This window comes from Mastigoproctus giganteus, chromosome 4 (genome assembly GCF_048544385.1).
Source record: "Mastigoproctus giganteus isolate SK-2022 chromosome 4, ASM4854438v1, whole genome shotgun sequence".
NCBI lineage: Eukaryota > Metazoa > Arthropoda > Arachnida > Uropygi > Thelyphonidae > Mastigoproctus > Mastigoproctus giganteus.
Genome location: NC_143578.1, coordinates 106,990,675 through 107,009,315, shown reverse-complemented (window position 1 = coordinate 107,009,315; position 18,641 = coordinate 106,990,675). Strand labels below are relative to the sequence as shown.

General features: G+C 40.7%; 1 protein-coding gene across 4 annotated transcripts in view; it reads right to left on the bottom strand.

Moving 5' to 3' along the window:
* The window catches only part of LOC150086975 (serine/threonine-protein kinase ULK3-like), a 322,244-nt gene that overhangs the window by 168,419 nt on the left and 135,184 nt on the right, over positions 1 to 18,641 (bottom strand). For all 4 annotated transcript variants that reach the window (XM_090371719.1, XM_090371720.1, XM_090371718.1 and 1 more), the window contains one exon: positions 17,393 to 17,548. In XM_090371719.1, the coding sequence (XP_090227845.1) occupies positions 17,393 to 17,548 (156 nt within the window). The remainder of the gene's footprint in view (positions 1 to 17,392; positions 17,549 to 18,641) is intronic.

Genomic DNA, 18,641 nt, shown 5'->3' with positions numbered 1-18,641 from the left:
CGGATATTATATTCACGTTCATGGAGAAAGTGAATCTTCTGCTGAATGCAAGACAGAACTGGATGAGAATTATATCTCACAGTTATTAAAGCCTGTAACACGCTGAGAGAGTCAGAATATAAAATGAACCGTTAGTATTGGCATTTACTAATGTGATCCAAGGCTAACTCTATAGCGTGCAGCTCTGCAGTAAATATGCTGCATTCAGAGGGAATCTGCTCCGATGTAGTGGTGTCTCTAAAGATAACAGCAGATCCTACATATGATTCCGACTTTGAGCCGTCTGTGTAAGCCGGCGCGAAGTCAGAACGTTCAGCTCTGTGTGCTGAATAAAGCTGCAGGTAGACAGATGATGGAGTGTCCGACTTTCCCCAATTTCTAAGGGACAAGTCACATGCTGAAACATGAGTATGACAGGGTCTACCTTGATATTAAGTTCTTTGAGTAGCTCTTGAAGATGAATACCAAAAGGACGATTGGCAGTCTTACGGGTGTTGTACAAATTTTCCCATCGTGGCTCAAAAACGAATAGCCACATAGGATGGTCTGGCAGGGATTTCAGTTTTAAAGCGTACATTAGAGACAACTACTTACAACGAAGCAATAACGGTGGTCATTTGTTTCGACGTATAAGCTCTGGACAGGAGATGTTTGATATGCTCCAATAGCGATACGGAGAGCATGATGATGGACAGGATCCAGCCAACAAAGTACACTATCTCTGGCCGAATTGTATACCAGGGACCCGTAATCTAGTCTGGATCATACAAGCGCACGGTAAATGCATAGTAAGGTGCATTGATCCGCACCCCAAGATGTAGAGGAGAGAGAGCGCAGAATATTCAGACCTCTTGTGCACTTTGTGTGGAGTTGACAGATGTGATCCTGAAAGGTCAGCTTTTTATAAAATACGAGTCCCAAGAATTTTGTGTCCGCTGCTGATGGAACAGCATTTTGTCCAAGCCTTAATTCAGGTTCAGGATGAAGATTACGCTTATGACAAAAGTGTACACAAACTGTCTTCTCCGGCGAGAACCTGAAGCCATTAGCAAGTGTCCAGGAATTAAGGCGATCAATGGTTTTTTGCAGTTGTCTTTCAATAACCCTCACGTTGCATGACTGACACAATATGCTAAAGTCATCAACACAGAGGGTACTGTTTACAGTTGGAGGAAGTTGTTCTGTGATGGAATTTACTTTGATGGCGAAAAGCGTGACAATACTGTTCTTTGTGGTACTCCCTCCTCTTGGCTGAAGGAACGAGAGAGTGAGGATCCCACACGAACTTGGAAAGATCAATTGGCTAAAAAGTTTTTAATAAAAATGGGGAGATGCCCTCTAAGACCAAAGCTATGCAAATCTTTTAAGATGCCAAATCTCCAAGTTGTGTCATACGCTTTCTCCATGTCAAAGAATACAGACACCAAATGTTCACGTTTTAGACTGGAAACATCCGGATGGATGTTTCCAGTCTAATGAGATGCTTGGGCAGTAATTTCTGTGATGTACGTTACTGCATCATTGATAGGCTCCTGACTGACGGTGCTGAGGTCAAAATTTGCCTGATGTTGGAAGGCAGTCCGGTCAGCCTGATCAATCTTCCACTGTGGTAACCTGAAAGGAAGACATGGTCTCCCACTGTGTAACGAGGTTATCATAGGGAAGTGATCACTTCCGTATGGGTTCTCCTCCACTTCCCAAGTGAGTGAAGAGAGTAGAGAAGGGGAGCAGATAGAGAGATCAATGGCAGAAAAAGTACGGGTAGGCATGTGGAAGAAGGTGTTTTTTCCAGTATTTAGAAGGGAAAGGTCATTGTCATTTAGCATATGCTCTATGACTCATCCCCTTCCATTGATGTTAAGCACTACCCCACAGGGTGTTATGTCCATTAAAATCCCCAAGAAGTAAGAAAGGGGGAGGCAACTGCATTATAAGATCATCAAGGTCTTCCTGGGAGATGTCAGTCCCAGGTAGCAAATAAATAGAGCACACGGTTAAAAAAAAAATCCCACTGTAAGGTGAATTGCAACAGCCTCTATGCTGGTTGTAACTAGCAAGGGCTGAATTGGGGTCTGGTTGCCCACAAGGATAGCCACTCCTCCATTAGCAGGACTATCTGCAATTCTATCTTTACGAAAAATTGTGATGTTATGCATGGTGGGATCACCATTTGCCTTTAGATAAGTCTCCTGCAAGCAAAAGCAAACTGGCTCGTGCTTTTGCAGGAGGGCCTTGATGTCATCAGTATTTTGCTGGAATCCAAGACAATTCCATTGTAAGAATTCAGCCATTATTTTGGCTTGGTGGGTCCATCAGGCGGCTTCCAAGGTGCTGAGGGCTTGGATTTATCTTTTTTAGGGAAGAATAGACGCTGTCCCATGTCCATTTCTTCCTCTGCAAAGAATTCCAAGACTGACTCATCCGGTACCTCCTTATTCTCTACATCCATTGTTTCTGGTGTTACGGGTGGCTCTTCCAAACTTTTTTAGCTTTTCTTTACCACTTGGTTTTGGTAGTGGTGGAGCACTAGGAGGTACGGATATAGGAGTGGCAGCTGATTGTGTTTTTTTGGTGGGCTTTTGTGAACCCAATAAATAGCGTGCAATCGGAGTGAATGACTCTCTTGGTGGTATAGTCATCTCAGTTTGTGTACCGATAGTGCACTTAGCAGAAACCTTCTGGGCATAATAAGGTTTCCCGCTATTTATTAGTTGGATACGTTTTCTGGCCTCTGGGTAGGAGATATTCACCTCTGTTTTCAGATTTTGTATTTCTTTTTCATTCTTCCACCGCTGGCATGCTCTAGAGTAGGCAGGGTGCTCTCCTTGGCAAATGACACAGATCAGTTTTGGAGCTGAACATTCCTTGCTCTCGTGGTCTTTAACACCACATCGAGCACAGGCAGGGTTACCACGACAAGATGTTTGTGAGTGGACGTATTTTTGGCATCTAAAACACCGCAGTGGGTTTGGATATAAATCCTCACTGGGCAGTTTAGATAGCCTGCCTTGATGGAACTTGGAGGCCGTGGGGTGTTAAAAGTGAGGATAAGAACTCGGGTAGGGACGAGATTCCCATTTTCCGTATCGATATTCTCTTGACAGCTGTCACTCCTTGGTCTTTTAATTCAGAACAGATCTCTTCTTCAGAAATATGAAGAAGGTCCCACTCTGATATAACACCTCGTGAAGAATTCAGAGTTTTGTGGGGGGAGTTACGTTGATAGGTATTCCCCCTATGGATGTATAGTTCAAGATTTTTACAGCTTGTTTTGTGCTGGAAGCTTTAACCAAAAGGTCGCCAGAACGCAGTCGTTTAACGTATTTTGGTGAACCTGCCAATACTTCTAATCCTTTCTGGATAATGAAGGGTGATATCTTTCCAATTGACTGCCCTCCGGTGGAATGGAGAATGAGGGAAAGTGGTGTCACTGATGGTGGTGGTGGTGGTGTATCCTCAGTCCTGGCTCTTTTTGCAGAGGTGTTTTCTGCGTCATCGTCTCAATTAGGTAGGGGCCTTGTTGGGGCCCCAGAAAAAATAGGGATTAAATTACTCATATGAGTAAAATAAAAATTTCAGATGCCCTAAGTACCTCACCCACCACAGAGTCCTACAAGGGGACGCCCACTCTTGAACTAGAAGTCCTGCGTACACGAATGGGATGCCAAGTTAGCTTAGGAGCACCATACCCACGTTTCCAATAAGCCTTGATCCCGTCCCAGGACAAAAGGGAGGGAGACTTATTGGAACGCAGTTGACCCTAGCAGTAAGAACCACCTGCTGATTGATCCCAGTCGGGCCGGTCCGGGACCACCCGTCTTGTCAAAGTGTGGCCAAAGTGGTATATTAAGGCTGAGCACCCTCAACCACCAGGATCCCCCTTTCCGAATTCCACGGGTCGCAGCGCACAGCTACACACGCCGGATTCCAAAGATGTAACCCTGGAAACAAGGTATGGGCGTTAGATCCCAGTGATGCTAATCTGGAAGCACAGCAGCATCACTGGGAGGTCCCCTCACCACGTACAGGTGCCCACGTCAAGGGGAATTATATCAGAAAAAGTACATGGGGTTTGGTAGACTGCAAGTGGAAATGGACATCACTGAGATTAGAATTGAGACCACGTATATTTGTGAAATGAATTAGGAAGTGTTTGGGAGGTTTAGATCTTTTCACAGATAAGCTTATGCTATTAGTTTGACAATTCATGGTGTATTCATTATTTAGGAAAAAAAAGGAGGGGGAGATGTGCCGTATGAAGTAATGAAATTTTTGGATATGGCACACACATGGTAAGGATATACCCAGATCCTTGACATAACATGGTCTTGACAATATCCCCTGCATATACACTACTTGGGCTCCCTCCAGTCACTATCTGGCAGAGTAGAGGTAGCAAGATTATACACCAGCTGATCTGGAAGCCCCCTAAAGAGTTACCAATAGGTTCGGTCCAGTGTACTAAATAACAGCCGGACTGCGAACACCGTTTTAGAGCTGTACCCTTGAAATGTAAGGATGATTGGATCTCGCCATGATGTTCATCATAACCTCAAAAGTCATCAGTCATACTGCATGATGGAAGAGATGGGGAAGGGTTGATCGGAACTTAGCTCTTAAGACTAAACAATGGGTTCCACCACTTCAAGCCTCCAATAAGGTTTTGGTTTGGTTTGGTTTGGTTTTGGTTTTATTGGCGCATTAGCTATTAAGGCTATAATGCGCCAAGACCATGTCATTTATAAAAAAGTTTAAACTCTCAGTGACCTAATTAGTTAGGTCACTATGTCCAAAGGTATAACAAATATATAAAGGAAAAATGTAAATTTTATATTCGATTAAAAATATTTATTGATTTTAAAAAGCTAAAAACAGCAGACACATTGTCATTGTCGGATAAAATCTGACTGAGTGTATACGGCTCAGTCAGATGATTAAAAGCGGTAAAACGGATATTTCTAAAATCTGGACAATCAATTAAAATGTGTCTCATGGATAAAACTGTGCCACAGTTCTCGCACATAGGGCAGTCATCTGCCCTCAGCAGAAAAGAATGTGTAAGATGACCGTGTCCGATGCGGAGACGAGCTAGAACAACTTCCTCCTTACGATTCCTGCGCAGAGTAGACTGCCACGGTTCAATTACAGGCTTTATACGATATAATTTATTCGCAGTCTGTCTATTCCACGAATCCTGCCATTGGGAATGTATCTTTTGATGTACTATTTGCCTGTAGTCTGTATAGAGGACTAAGAGGCAGCGGTTATTATTGGGAATTGCTGATTTGGCTGCGGCGTCAGCCAAATCATTTCCCCTAATCCCAATGTGGCTGGGAATCCAGCACAAGCGGATGTCATATTCGCGTTCAGGGAGAACGTGAATCTTCTGCTGAATGCTAGACAGAACTGGATGAGGATTATACCTCACAGATATTAAAGCCTGTAACATGCTAAGAGAGTCAGCATATAAAATGAACCGTTGGTATTGGCATTTACTAATTTGATCCAAGGCTTACTCTACAGCATGCAGCTCTGCAGTAAATATGCTGCATTCAGCGGGAATCTGCTCTGATATAGTGCTGTCTGTAAAGACAGCAGCAGATCCCACATATGAGTCCGACTTCGAACCGTCTGTGTAGACTGGCGCGAAGTCGGAATATTCAGTTCGGTGTGCTGAATGAAGCTGCAGGTAGACACATGGTGGAGTGTCCGACTTTCCCCAGTTTCTAAGCAACAAGTCGCATGCCGGGACACGAGCATGCCAGGGTGGAAAGGGTTGCTTTGATGTTTGGGCAACCTTGTCTACCTTGATATTAAGTTCATTGAGTAGCTCTTGGAGACGAATACCAAAAGGACGATTGGCAGTCTTACGGGTGTTATACAAATTTTCCCATCTTGGCTCAAAAACGAATGGCCACGTAGGATGGTCTGGCAGGGATTTCGGTTTTAAGGCATACTTTAGAGACAACTGCTTACGTTGAAGCGATAACGGTGGTTCGTTTGCTTCGACGTATAAGCTCTGGACAGGAGATGTGCGATATGCTCCAGTAGCAATACGTAGGGCCTGATGATGGACGGGGTCCAGCCACTGCAGGACACTGTCTCTGGCTGAGGAATATACCTGGGACCCATAATCTAGTTTGGATCGCACAAGTGCACGGTAAAGCCGAAGAAGGGTACATCGGTCTGCTCCCCAAGATGTAGAGGAGAGCGAGCGGAGAATATTAAGCCCACGTGTGCACTTTTTGCGGAGTTGACTAATATGATCCAAAAAGGTTAGTTTTTTATCGAATATGAGTCCCAAGAATTTTGTGTTTGCTGCTACTGGAATAGCATTTTGTACAAGCCTTAATTCAGGTTCAGGTTGAAGATTACGCTTGCGACAAAAGTGTACGCAAACGGTCTTCTCCGGCGAGAACCTGAAGCCATTAGCAAGTGCCCAGGAATTCAGACTATCGATGGCTTTCTGCAGTTGTCTTTCAATAACCTTCATGTTGCATGACTGACAAAAAATGCTAAAGTCATCAACATAGAGGGCACTGTTTACAGTCGGAGGAAGTTGTTCTGTGATGGAATTTATTTTGATGGCAATAAGCGTGACACTTAATACTGATCCTTGTGGTACTCCCTCCTCTTGGCTAAAGGAGCGAGAGAGTGAGGATCCCACACGAACTTGGAACAATCGATTGGCTAAAAAGGTTTGAATAAAAAAGGGGAGATGCCCTCTAAGTCCTAGGCTATGTAAATCTTTTAAAATGCCAAATCTCCAAGTTGTGTCATACGCTTTCTCCATGTCAAAGAACACCGACACCAAGTATTCGCGTTTTAGGAAAGCATCCCGAATGGATGCTTCCAATCTAATAAGATGGTCCAAAGTGGACCGGTTCCTTCGGAAGCCGCACTGGATGTTGGAGAGAAGGTCATTTGATTTGAGATACCATATTAAACGAGAATTAACCATTCTCTCCAGGATTTTGCACAGACAGCTAGTCAGAGCAATAGGACGATAATTAGTGGTGACTTTTGGATCCTTTCCTGGCTTAGGGAAGGCAAGAACGATTGCCTTTCGCCAGGAGTCCGGAAACTGCCCTTCAATAAAGATTCTGTTATACAGAAAGAGCAGACAATCCATAGATTTTGGTGAAAGATGTTTAATCATTTCATAATGGATGCCATCTGGTCCAACGGCACTTGCTGTGGAAAGAGACAGGGCTCTTTCCAGTTTCTGAATAGTGAAATCCCCATTGTAGGGATAAATGCTCTTAGATTTAAAGTTAAGTGCCTGTTTTTCGGTTTTATATTTCAGGACCAGGAACTCTGGGGAATACGAAGATGTTGCAGAGATGTTAGAGAATGTTTCCCCAAGAGAATTGGCTATTGCAGATGAATCTGCAATAGCGCATCCATTATAATCTAGGATTGAAGAAGGGTGGGATGTATATTTTCCCTTCATTTTCCGGATTTTATCCCAGACTACCTTAGAGTTGGTAGACTGGTTAATAGATGATGTAAAACGGATCCACGATTCCTTTTGACTCTGACAGCGGATATATCGTGCTTTGGCTCGGGCACGTTTAAAGGCTATAAGGTTGATCGTGGTAGGATATCACCGGAATATCCCCCACGCTTTGTTTTGAGCCTTTTTTGCTGCTGTGCATTGTGAATTACACCAAGGTTTGGGAAATGGTGGAAACCGGGCAGATGTTTTTGGAACAGCATTCGCAGCTGCTTGGACAATATTTTCTGTGATGTACTTAACTGCATCATTGATAGGCTCTTGACTGACTGTGCTAAGATCAAAATTTGCCTGTTGGAAGGCAGTCCAGTCAGCCTGATCAATCTTCCACCGTGGTAACCTAAAAGGAAGACATGGGCTCCCATTGTGTAACAAGGTTATCACAGGGAAGTGATCACTTCCGTATGGATTCTCCTCCACTTCCCACGTGAGTGAAGGGAGTAGAGAAGGGGAGCAGATAGAGAGATCAATGGCAGAAAAAGTACGGGTAGGCATGTGGAAGAAGGTATTTGTTCCAGTATTTAGAAGGGAAAGGTCATTGTCATTTAGCATATGCTCTATGACTCGTCCCCTTCCATTGATGTTAGCACTACCCCACAGGGTGTTATGTCCATTAAAATCACCGAGAAGTAAGAAAGGGGGAGGCAACTGCGTTAGAAGATCATCAAGGTCTTCCTGAGAGATGTCAGTCCCAGGTGGCAAATAAATGGAGCACACAGTTAATAAAAATCCCGATGAAAGGCGAATTGCAACAGCTTCTATGCTGATTGTAATTAGCAAGGGCTGCACTGGGGTCTGGTTACCCACAAGGATAGCCACTCCCCCATGTACAGAACCATCCGCAATTCTATCCTTTCGAAAAACTGTGATGTTGTGCATGGTGGGATCATCATTTGCTTTTAGATATGTCTCCTGCAAGCAAAAGCAAACTGGCTCGTGCTTTTGCAGGAGGGCCTTGATGTCATCAATATTTTGCCGGAATCCACGACAATTCCATTGTAGGAATTTAGCCATTATTTTGGCTTGGTGGGTCCATCAGGCGGCTTCCGAGGTGCTGAGGGCTTACTTTTATCAGTCTTGGATTTATCTTTTTTGGGGAAGAATGGACGCTGTCCCGTGTCCATTTCCTCCTCGGCAAAGAGTTCCAAGACTGAATCTTCGGGTACCTCCTTCTGCTCTACATCCATCTTTTCTTGGGTACTAGGGGAGACTTCCCCTTTCTTATTCTTTTCTTTCATAATTACCTTTGTTACTTTGGAGCATTAGGAGGTACCGATATAGGAGTGGCAGCTGATTGGTCCTTTTGTTCAGGTTTTTGAGAACTTAAGAGATACCGCGCGATGGGAGTGAAAGACTCCTTTGGAGGAATGGTCATGTCCGTCTGAGTTCCGACGGAACATCTCCCTGCTACCTTCTGGGCGTAGGCAGGTTTGTTGATATTCAGGGGTTTGACCGATTTCCTTGCCTCCTGGTATGATATATTTAGCTCTGCCTTCAGCCGTTGAATTTCTTTTTCTTCTTTCCACCTCTGGCATGCTCGTGAGTAGGCCGGGTGTTCGCCTTCACAGTTAATACAGGTGGGTTTTGCGGCTGAACATACTGTTGTTTTGTGGTCCTTTGCACCGCATCGAGCGCATGCAAGGACTCCACGGCAGGCCATTTGAGAATGTCCATACTTATGGCATTTAAAACACCGTAAAGGGTTTGTCACATATGGACGCACTGAACAGTTGATGTATCCAGCTTTAATCTCGTCAGGAGGTTTAGGAGAGTTAAAAGCCAGGATAACCCTCCTGGTTTTAACAATTTTTCCATCCCTTCGCGCAGTGATTCTCTTGACGGCAATGACTCCCTGTGGTTTTAATTCGGAGCAGATTTCCTCCTCGGTTACGTCGAGAAGGTCCCATTCCGAAATGACACCTCTCGATGAATTGAGTGTTCTGTGTGGTGTCACTGTTATAGGGATTCCTCCGATTGATGTTGTTCGGAGTAGATGTTCAGATTGCCTGTCATTTTTAGTTTCAATTAAGAGGTCTCCAGAACGGAGCCTCTTAACTGATTTGGGAGAACCTGCTATCCCATCTAACCCTTTTTGAATGAAAAAGGGTGACATTTTACCAATTGGTTTTTCTCCGGTGGAGTGTATGATTAGGAACCTTGGAACAGGCCCTGATGGTACTTCAGTTCGCTGCCTTTTTTTAGCAATAATGCTATCTGGATCGTTGTCTATGTTTTCAGATAGGGACCGGGTTGGGGCCCCTGAAGAAGTGAGTTTATCAGGATTCATGGAGTTTTTTAAATTGTTCAGTGCCCGGGCTCCCCACCCACCACGCAGCCCAAAGGGACGCCCACTACCCGACATGCAATAAATGCGCTCGGGAGTGGAACGCCAGGGCTACCCAGACACTATACCCGCACCGCCACCAGCCTGAATCCTGTTCCTCGGACCATGAGGGTAGGGGCGTGGCATTGACACGGTTGACCCTCGCAGGCGAGCCTACTAGCCGATTGATCCTAGCCGGGCCTTCCAGGACCACCCGTCTTGTCGAAGCAGGGGCCAAAGTGGTGTATTGAAGCTGGGCCCCCTCAACCACCAGGATCCCCCTTTCCAAATTTCCAAGGGTCGCAGCGCACGGCAAACATGCCGGATTCCATTGATGTAAGCCTGGAACCTGGGCTGTGGGCGTTGGATCCCAGTGATGCTAGTCTGGAAGTCCAGCAGCGTCACTGGGAGGTCCCCTCACCACGTACAGGTGCCCACGTCGAGGGGCTCCAATAAGCAAAGTGGTGGTATTGCACTGGTTGATGGGAGTCATCTACCACCTAATATTGCCTGGTAACACAGAGGGGCAGCATTCCTCCATGTGGTGTGGGCGCCACACCTTGACCATTGCTTACGTTGGTTCACACCTGGGTGGTCACCCACAGTGTGCTTGTACATAGAGGTTATACCCAGAATTACTAACAGTCCCACTATCGTGAAGATGCAAGCAGAGGAGTTGGCTGTCATAGACCATCCGAACTTCGCTGAAATTGTGTCCACTTGACTTGAATGTCACCTGAATATCAGTTCCATCAGCGTTTTAGACTCCCAGGTAGCAAGTACAACTTGTCTGACATATCTGAGAGAATGTCTGTGACAACCTCAAGAATCAGACAATCATAATGGTCTTCCCTCAATGACATGATCTTCCCTTAATGAATCCATGCTACAATTGCTATAGGACTGCATTCCTATGAAGATCATCCTGCATTGCATCCTTGATCGCTAACTCCACTGTTTTCCCTGAAACAGAAATCAAGCTTATAGGTCTATAATTACACAGTTCTCCCTTTAATCCACCTTTATGAATGTAGAGAGATATTTACACATCTCCAATCCATAGCAACCTCTCCTGAATTCAAAGATGCTCTCATCTTTGAATTCAGGAGAGGTTGATTATGGTTAAAGTTTACTTACCTCTTCTAATGCTTCTTTTAATATAACTGGATAGATTTCATATCCCCACATGCCTTGTTTACTTTTAGCCTCAACAGTTTCTCTTCCACTTTTCCTTCAATTATCACAAAATCATTTAACTTTCAACTTTAAGTTGATATACCTCTAACACGCCCATCTCTAAACACTGCTACATGTGTGGATGTAGATGCAAAATATTAATTCAGTTTTTCAGCAACTATAGGATTATCAATAATTACCATTTATATCTAGAGGACCAATGTGGTTCATTCCTTCTCCACATCATACAATTCCCGGTACACTACACTCAATAGTTCCTGTGGTCGTCCATCAAAAGGAAGTCAGAAGAATTTTGAATAATCTTGATATCAAGAAAGCTCAAGATCCTGATGACATTTCTCCACTCGTTCACAAAACCAGTGTTCCTGAACATTATTATTATTATTATTAGCCATATGGTGCAAGGAAGTCTGAGGCTTATGCTGCACTAGAAAAAAAAAAAAAAAAAATCTGACTTACCCTAAGAGAGAGAAAGAAAGAAAACTTCTATTCTGTGTTGTCTTTTTATACTTTCTTATTCTGCTAGGTCAGTGGTTCTCAACTTTTTATGCTTCATGTACTCCCCCCCCGGAAATGTGTACGTATAGATAGATGTACCCCTTGTATAGATAGATAAAACTATAGTATAACAATGGGAATAAAATAAAACATATATATATATATATATATACATATTAAATTTTGTATTCAAAAATTATATACATATCGATAAACATCTCTTTCCATCCAAAGTAACGGAGAAATCCATTTACTGCCAACTCCTAAACTATCACAAAACCTTCCAATTTCAAGATGGATTTTGTCAGTGTCGATCCACTGATGATATATTGGCTAATATTACCCATGTAGGGACAAATTGTGGTGGTGGAAGGCAATGGCATACCACCACATTATCTGATGCCAAAATGACCATAGCAAAAACCAACTCCAAAAACTGATGTTAAAGGAAGACCTGCAACTAGGAAGGATGGGATCAGTGAACTTTTGGGTGCGACATTTGGTGATGCTGCTCGTATAGCACATGATCACTGCAGTTGGAGGAATCTGATGGTGGCCACAACAGCTCCTCAGGGAACTATATGACTGGAAGAAGAAGAAGATGGACAAATTCAATGGAAAAGTTTTTTTTAACTCAAGCAATTATCCTTAACATTTCTAAAGCTTTTGATTGTGTTTGACATAAAGAGGTTTCTAAACAAGCTCCCATCTTGTGGATTGTCAAGTGTTTTTTGCAATTGGATATCAAGTTTTCTCTCTGACCGCTCTCTGTGGATAATAGTAGAAGGTTCTATATCTCAAGACTTCTTCATTAATGGTGCTTGTCCCCAAAGTTAGTTCATTCTTCCACTCTTTTCTTCTTGTATATATTTACAGCCTTCTTTATTAACTGAAAATTCTACATATAGTTTTGCTGATGACAGTATGCTACTTTCCATCTTCCAGTTCGAGAAACCTTGCTCTGCACAAACAGCTTCAACTTCTTGAACATTCAACAATTCTTAAATGCTGATCTCCAGAAAATTCTCCACTGGAGTGAAGAAAACTTAATTAACAACTTCAGTCCTGCTTTATTTCTCACAGAAAAAGAGTCTACTGCTATGCTAATCTTCAATGACACTCAAATCTCTACACTTTTATTCTGTCTTGGCATAAGCATGTTATAAATATTGCTTCCTCTGAATCTAAAAAAAACTGGGCTTTTTCTTTCATTCTTGGTGTTACTTTTCTTCTAAACAACTACACTCACCCTTTACAATTCTAAAATCTGCCCTGCCATGGAACAACTTTTCCACAACTGGGGTGGTGTCCCAAAATCTCTTTTAAGCTTTTAGACTCTCTCTCTCTCTCCCTCTCTCTTCAAAAGAGGGCAATAGGTTAAATAAAATTCTCTTAAAAAGTCTCTGCAATCTCTCTGTCTCATAGACATTGTGTTTCTGCTGCATGTCTTTCCTATAGATACATCAATGGGGACTGTTCTTCTGAATTTCCATCTTTAATTTCTCCACTCTCTTCCAAAGCAGTCTGAACAATGCCACACCCAGTTAGCATCCATTTACTGTCCTACTCCCAATTCACAGAACCAACTTTTCTTCTTTCTCATTTATCCCTTCAACTTGTTTTCTTGAACAACATTCCCTCACGTGTATTTTCAGAAAATTACAATCTATAGAAATTCAAGTCTGATGTCAACAAGTATCTTCAGTCTTCACAACCTAGAGCCCAAGCATGGTACAAATACTACAGGTTCTAATGCCTTTCGTGTTTTGGAGTTTTCATTAAAAAACAAATATATATATATATACAATATCACCTTTTCTTAATGGACTGGAATGCTTATTTGTACATAACTTTTTTAAGTTTGAAAAATATATTAAAACCTTAAAATAAGCTGTGTTTTACACCTTATTTAAAAAAAAAAAAATATATATATATATATATATATATATATATATATTTTTTTTTTTTTTTTCCAAATTACAGTTGGGGTCTCATATTAGAGAGTTACTCTACATTATCAACTACGGCTCTCGGAAAAATGCATGGCAACACTACAGTTTCAGTACCAACACTCTTATCACATGATCAGCAACTGTTGCATCGCTCTATATCATGTGATAAGTTGCTATCACCTCAAATGCATCTTCAATTCTGTTGCCTTGAATATGGCTAGGTACTGGGTGATTTGTTCTCAGTTAATAGTTGTTCTCTGCGAGATTTCTATTTTTTTTTTTGCAGTATTTGTGTTGTTGTCGTTATTTGGTTTTTAGGAGCATTAGCGCAACTAAGGCCATATGCGGTGGTCATTTCCTGACCTTTCTGCATCCTCTGTATTTGGTGGTCACGGGCTCGAACCCCAGTCTGATCAAGAAGCGTGTACTACCCACTGCTGCTCCTGTCCACCTGGCTATGGAGGCGGCGCAGTATTTGTGCCACGTAACATTAATATGCCCCATAATTGTGTGAATAATCCAGATGACTTCTGTTACATATGTGGAGAAGTCACCTTAGCTTCCAAGAAAGCATCCCTTAACTCGAGTCATAAAAAAGGCCTACTTCTTGTACTTCACGTCACAGACTGTTACTTCTCTATGGTGCTGCCTATTAGAAAAAGGGTGACAATGAAAAAAAGTGGACAGTGATGTACCCAAATATACCATCTGCAATTCATCCCATGCCTCACAGTGAAGTACTTCCTATTCCTGAACCACCCGACTGATTTTCTGTACACTCTGATGAAAATACTGATAAACATCAACTTGATATACATGAAAAAGTACAGCAGCCGTCTACATCAAGGCATCCACCATTTTGCCCAAATCTTTATCCTTCTGAATCACATAAGATCACAGAAAGTGAACTTAATGACCTCATCAGGGATCTCAAACTGACGAAGAATAAGGCAGAGCTTTTGACCTCGAGTTCATTCTTTATACTCAGTACAGAATAGGGTGGTAGGCTGCAAATTCCTATTTATTTTTTTTGTTGTAATTGGTTATTTTTAATTTAACTGTTCTGTAATGATGGTCTGCAATTTATTACTATATCAGATAGGATGAATTATTTTAATTATTATAAAATTCTTACAAATGTCAATTCTATTTAAATATTCCTACATTTGGTAATAGTTATTTATTTTATTTCCTTATTATTATCTACAATTGTTATTCTATATTTCTTCATTATTGTAATCCTGTTTTTGTCCATTAAATACCATCCTTTAACCCTTTGTAATTATACCAGGATCCCTTACAAAAGGATCAGGCAGTTGCGCTTCCTATTAATATACTTATTCCTATACTTATTATTATTACTATACTTATTCCTACCTCCTTTCTCCTTATGTTAGCATACGTTTTCTTTTGCACATGTATAAAATAAACAAAAACACCACATCTGAAGTGAAAATTATGGCTGGCACTCTTTTTCTATATTATATTCTGTATATTCGTTTCAAAGCTATCTGTCGAGTTAGCTCTTACCTTCTCTGTTAGCTGTTAAATTTAAAGTTTAGCACAGATTGCCTTTATGTTTAATTATTTGTAGTTAAACAGGCAGATAACAATCAGAAACAGATAGTCTTGCTAATTATTGGTGGGATATGCCATTCAATGTATCTGATTATCAATAATTAGCTGCATAATCATTATTTTATTTTATTTTATATTTTTATTTTATAGCTAATTATATGTTTATTTCTAGGGTATAGCAATGTAAACCAATGTGGGCTATCTTAGTCTTTATAGGTTCTTTTGACCTTATGGCCTGCTGAGTACTTTTATGTCAATGTTTTTATATACTTTGAATACCTATATAGTATCAATTATACTCTTACAATAGTAATTACATTACAGACTGATGTAATGATCAATCTACAATTGAGGGCATTAATCTGATCTGACATACCTTTTACATCTATTCCAATATTTCATAACAGATTATATATATATATATATCTTACTGCCAAATAACAAATAAATAAAAAAAATACCTTGTATAAATATAAAAAACTACTTTTTTCTAAAACAGGAGCCGATTTGCCATTTTAAATACTATTTCCATGTTTAGCACCCCCAAAATCTATAAAGTAAACTTACTTTCATGACTGTAACAAGATATGACCCAAAATTTCTTGTTCTTTTACAAGTTGTAAATCGAGTGGATAATTTAAAGTTGGTTTTAGTCAAGAGAGATCAGATTAAAATATTGTTTGGAATATTTTTTACTGCAGTTGGAAAAATGCAGGAAATCATTAAGTTCTCAAATGATAAAATAAATTACTCAATTTTTTTAGACAATTTTTCTAAATTTTGAAAGAAAGAGGAAAGGTAAAAATTTGACTAGTCGTTTCATGCAGCAGCAAAAACATATTTATTAAAAGAAAAAATAAAATGTGATGGTGGACCACAGTTCATTATTCACTTCACTGGCAACAGCTTTTTTTTTTTTTTTTATGTAAACCCCACACACAAGAGGTATTAGAACCTATAGTACTTAGTACCGTGCTTGGGTTGGAGGTTGAGAAGACGAAAGAAGATATTTGTTGACATTGGACTTGAACTTCTGTAGACTGTAATTTTCAGGAAATACATATGAAGGAAGGCTGTTCCAGAAAACGGCAGTTGAATGAATAAATGAGGAAGATGAAAAGTTGGTTCTGTGAGTTTGAAGTTGGACAGTAAATGGATGTTGGCTGGTGGCGGCACGTGTTCGGACTATTCTGAAAGAGAGAGCAGGAATTATAGAAGCCAATTCAGAAGAACAAACAGTGCCCGTGGAAGTATCTGTAGAAGAGGCATGCAGTAGAAACAGTATGTCTATGAGAAAGCGAGTGGAGAGACTCTGTTAGAGATGAATCATTAATTAACCTAACTGCCCTCTTCTGAATGGAATCAAGAAGCCTGAGAGAGGTTTTGGGGGCACTACCCCAGATGTGGGAACAATATTCCATGGCAGGGCAGATTTGCGATTTATACAGAGTGAGCAGCTGTTTGGAAGAAAAGTAACGCCAAGAGCGAAAGAGAAACCAAGTTTTTTAGATGCAGAGGAAGCAATATTTGTAATGTGCTTGCGCCAAGAGAGATTAGAAGTCAGGGTAATCCCTAAAAGAGATATATCATTTTGCCTAGAAATTGAAGCTGAAGAAAGAAGGAAAACTGAGCACATAGTTAAGGATGAGTAACAGCATTACAGTATTATGCAGTTTACTTCACTGCACTGTCAAGTATTAGTGGTGGCAAATAATGCAAAAAAGCAAGTTTCAAGTTTATACATCAGCCAAAAAAAAAAAAAAACTTTTCCACATCATCTATCCAACCCCAATAATAATTTGTCTAGTTCCTCCTTAAATTTATTCAAACTACCCACTTCCACGGCACCATGTGAAAGTTTGCTCCAACAATCTATCAGCTGGATGAAAGCAAATTTTTAAACATCATCTATCCTCAATTCCTTCTTCGATTTAAATTTATACTCAATCCATTGAGAGCCTTAAATATCTCAATCAGATCTCCTTGAAAGTGCCTAGTTTCCAAATTCTGTAATTTGCAGAACTAAAGCCTTTCCTGGTAAAAGTACCCTTTTGTTCCTCTCACTAATCTCAATGCCCTTCTCTGCACCTGTTACAACAGATCAATATCTTTTCTAAAACAAGGCTTACAGACCACTAGGCAGTACTCAAGATATGGCCTAACCATTGCCTTATACAACAGGATAATCACCTCTTTATATCTGCCAGAAAAATTCTAATAATGATATACTCAGAAATATAATTAAGAATAATGAAACTATTAGTAAAAAATTCACCCACCCTATTAACAAATTTTCTTAGACACTGTCTAATACAAATATGAACTTACCCCTTTGGCATATGACTCAGAAGATGGCATGTGTTCTAGATCAACAAAAGGATGATTAAAAAATTCCTCAAATGTGATTCTTTGATCTGGTGTTCTCTGAAGAAGATGCAAAAGAAGGTCGCGACAGCTCTCTGAAATCTGTACTCCATATGGTAACTATAAAAATAAAATCAATTTATTCAAAATTTATTCATATATTAAAAAATTTTTCAGGTGAATACATTTTTTAGCATACAACAGTAGAGTATTAATGGCAAATGATGCAAGGAAACAAGCTTATACACTATCAGCAAAAAAAACAAAAAAAAAAAAAAATATATTTGCACTGCCAGGAATCGCTCATATACTTTCCCCAGTCCACTCAATAGAACAATCAGATGATAAGATTCCACTCTGTCCTTAGGGATTTAAAATCACTAGAGATTTTAAAAGAAGTTTTAGCAATGCCTCCTTCCATTGGGCTGGAAAGACCTCCATCATGCAAACATGCACTGAACATGCTGAGAAGATCACTTGGAATCAACTTGAAACTTCACTTAATAGCTTCACCCTCAACAACGTCCATTCCTGGACATTTGTTGTTTTTGTTCTTGGAAACAGAATTTCTAACTCATCAACTTGAAGGTCACTCTCATCTCCCTCACTTGCATAACAGTCAGTTAGCACCTTCATTTCCAGGTATTCCTCAGGTCCAATGTCAGTGTCTACCTTTAAGTTAGGAATATCTAACAGTTGATCGAGAATAAGCAGTATGCTTTCTTCCCAAGATATTGAAGTTCGATCATCGAAATGAAGAGAACAGGTTATCTCTCCAGCAGAGTGCCTCAACCTGTTAGTACAAATCTCATAAACTATACAACACAAACAGGATAGGGGAGTAAGAGTTGTGCTCTTAGTTAAGAAGTACATAGAATCTAAGGCAGTCCAGTCGACATGGGTGACCAGTGCAATGTCAGTCAGTTTGGTGTAACATAAGCACAGGGAAAGCAAAAATGAGAATAGGAGCGAGAGCAGGGGGTAGGAGTCACAAAAATGAGAGTTGGAGTAGGAGGTACAGGCCTAATGACTCTGATGAGCACAACGAACAACTGTATAGAGAAATCAAGTGCACTAATAAATCAAAATGTCTTATAATGGGCAATTTTAATATTCCATATATTGACTGAAACTTGTGGGTTGGTCACTCAACACACTAAGAGGATGTTTGTGAATTTAATGGATGAATGTTTTCTACAGCAGCATGTTAGAC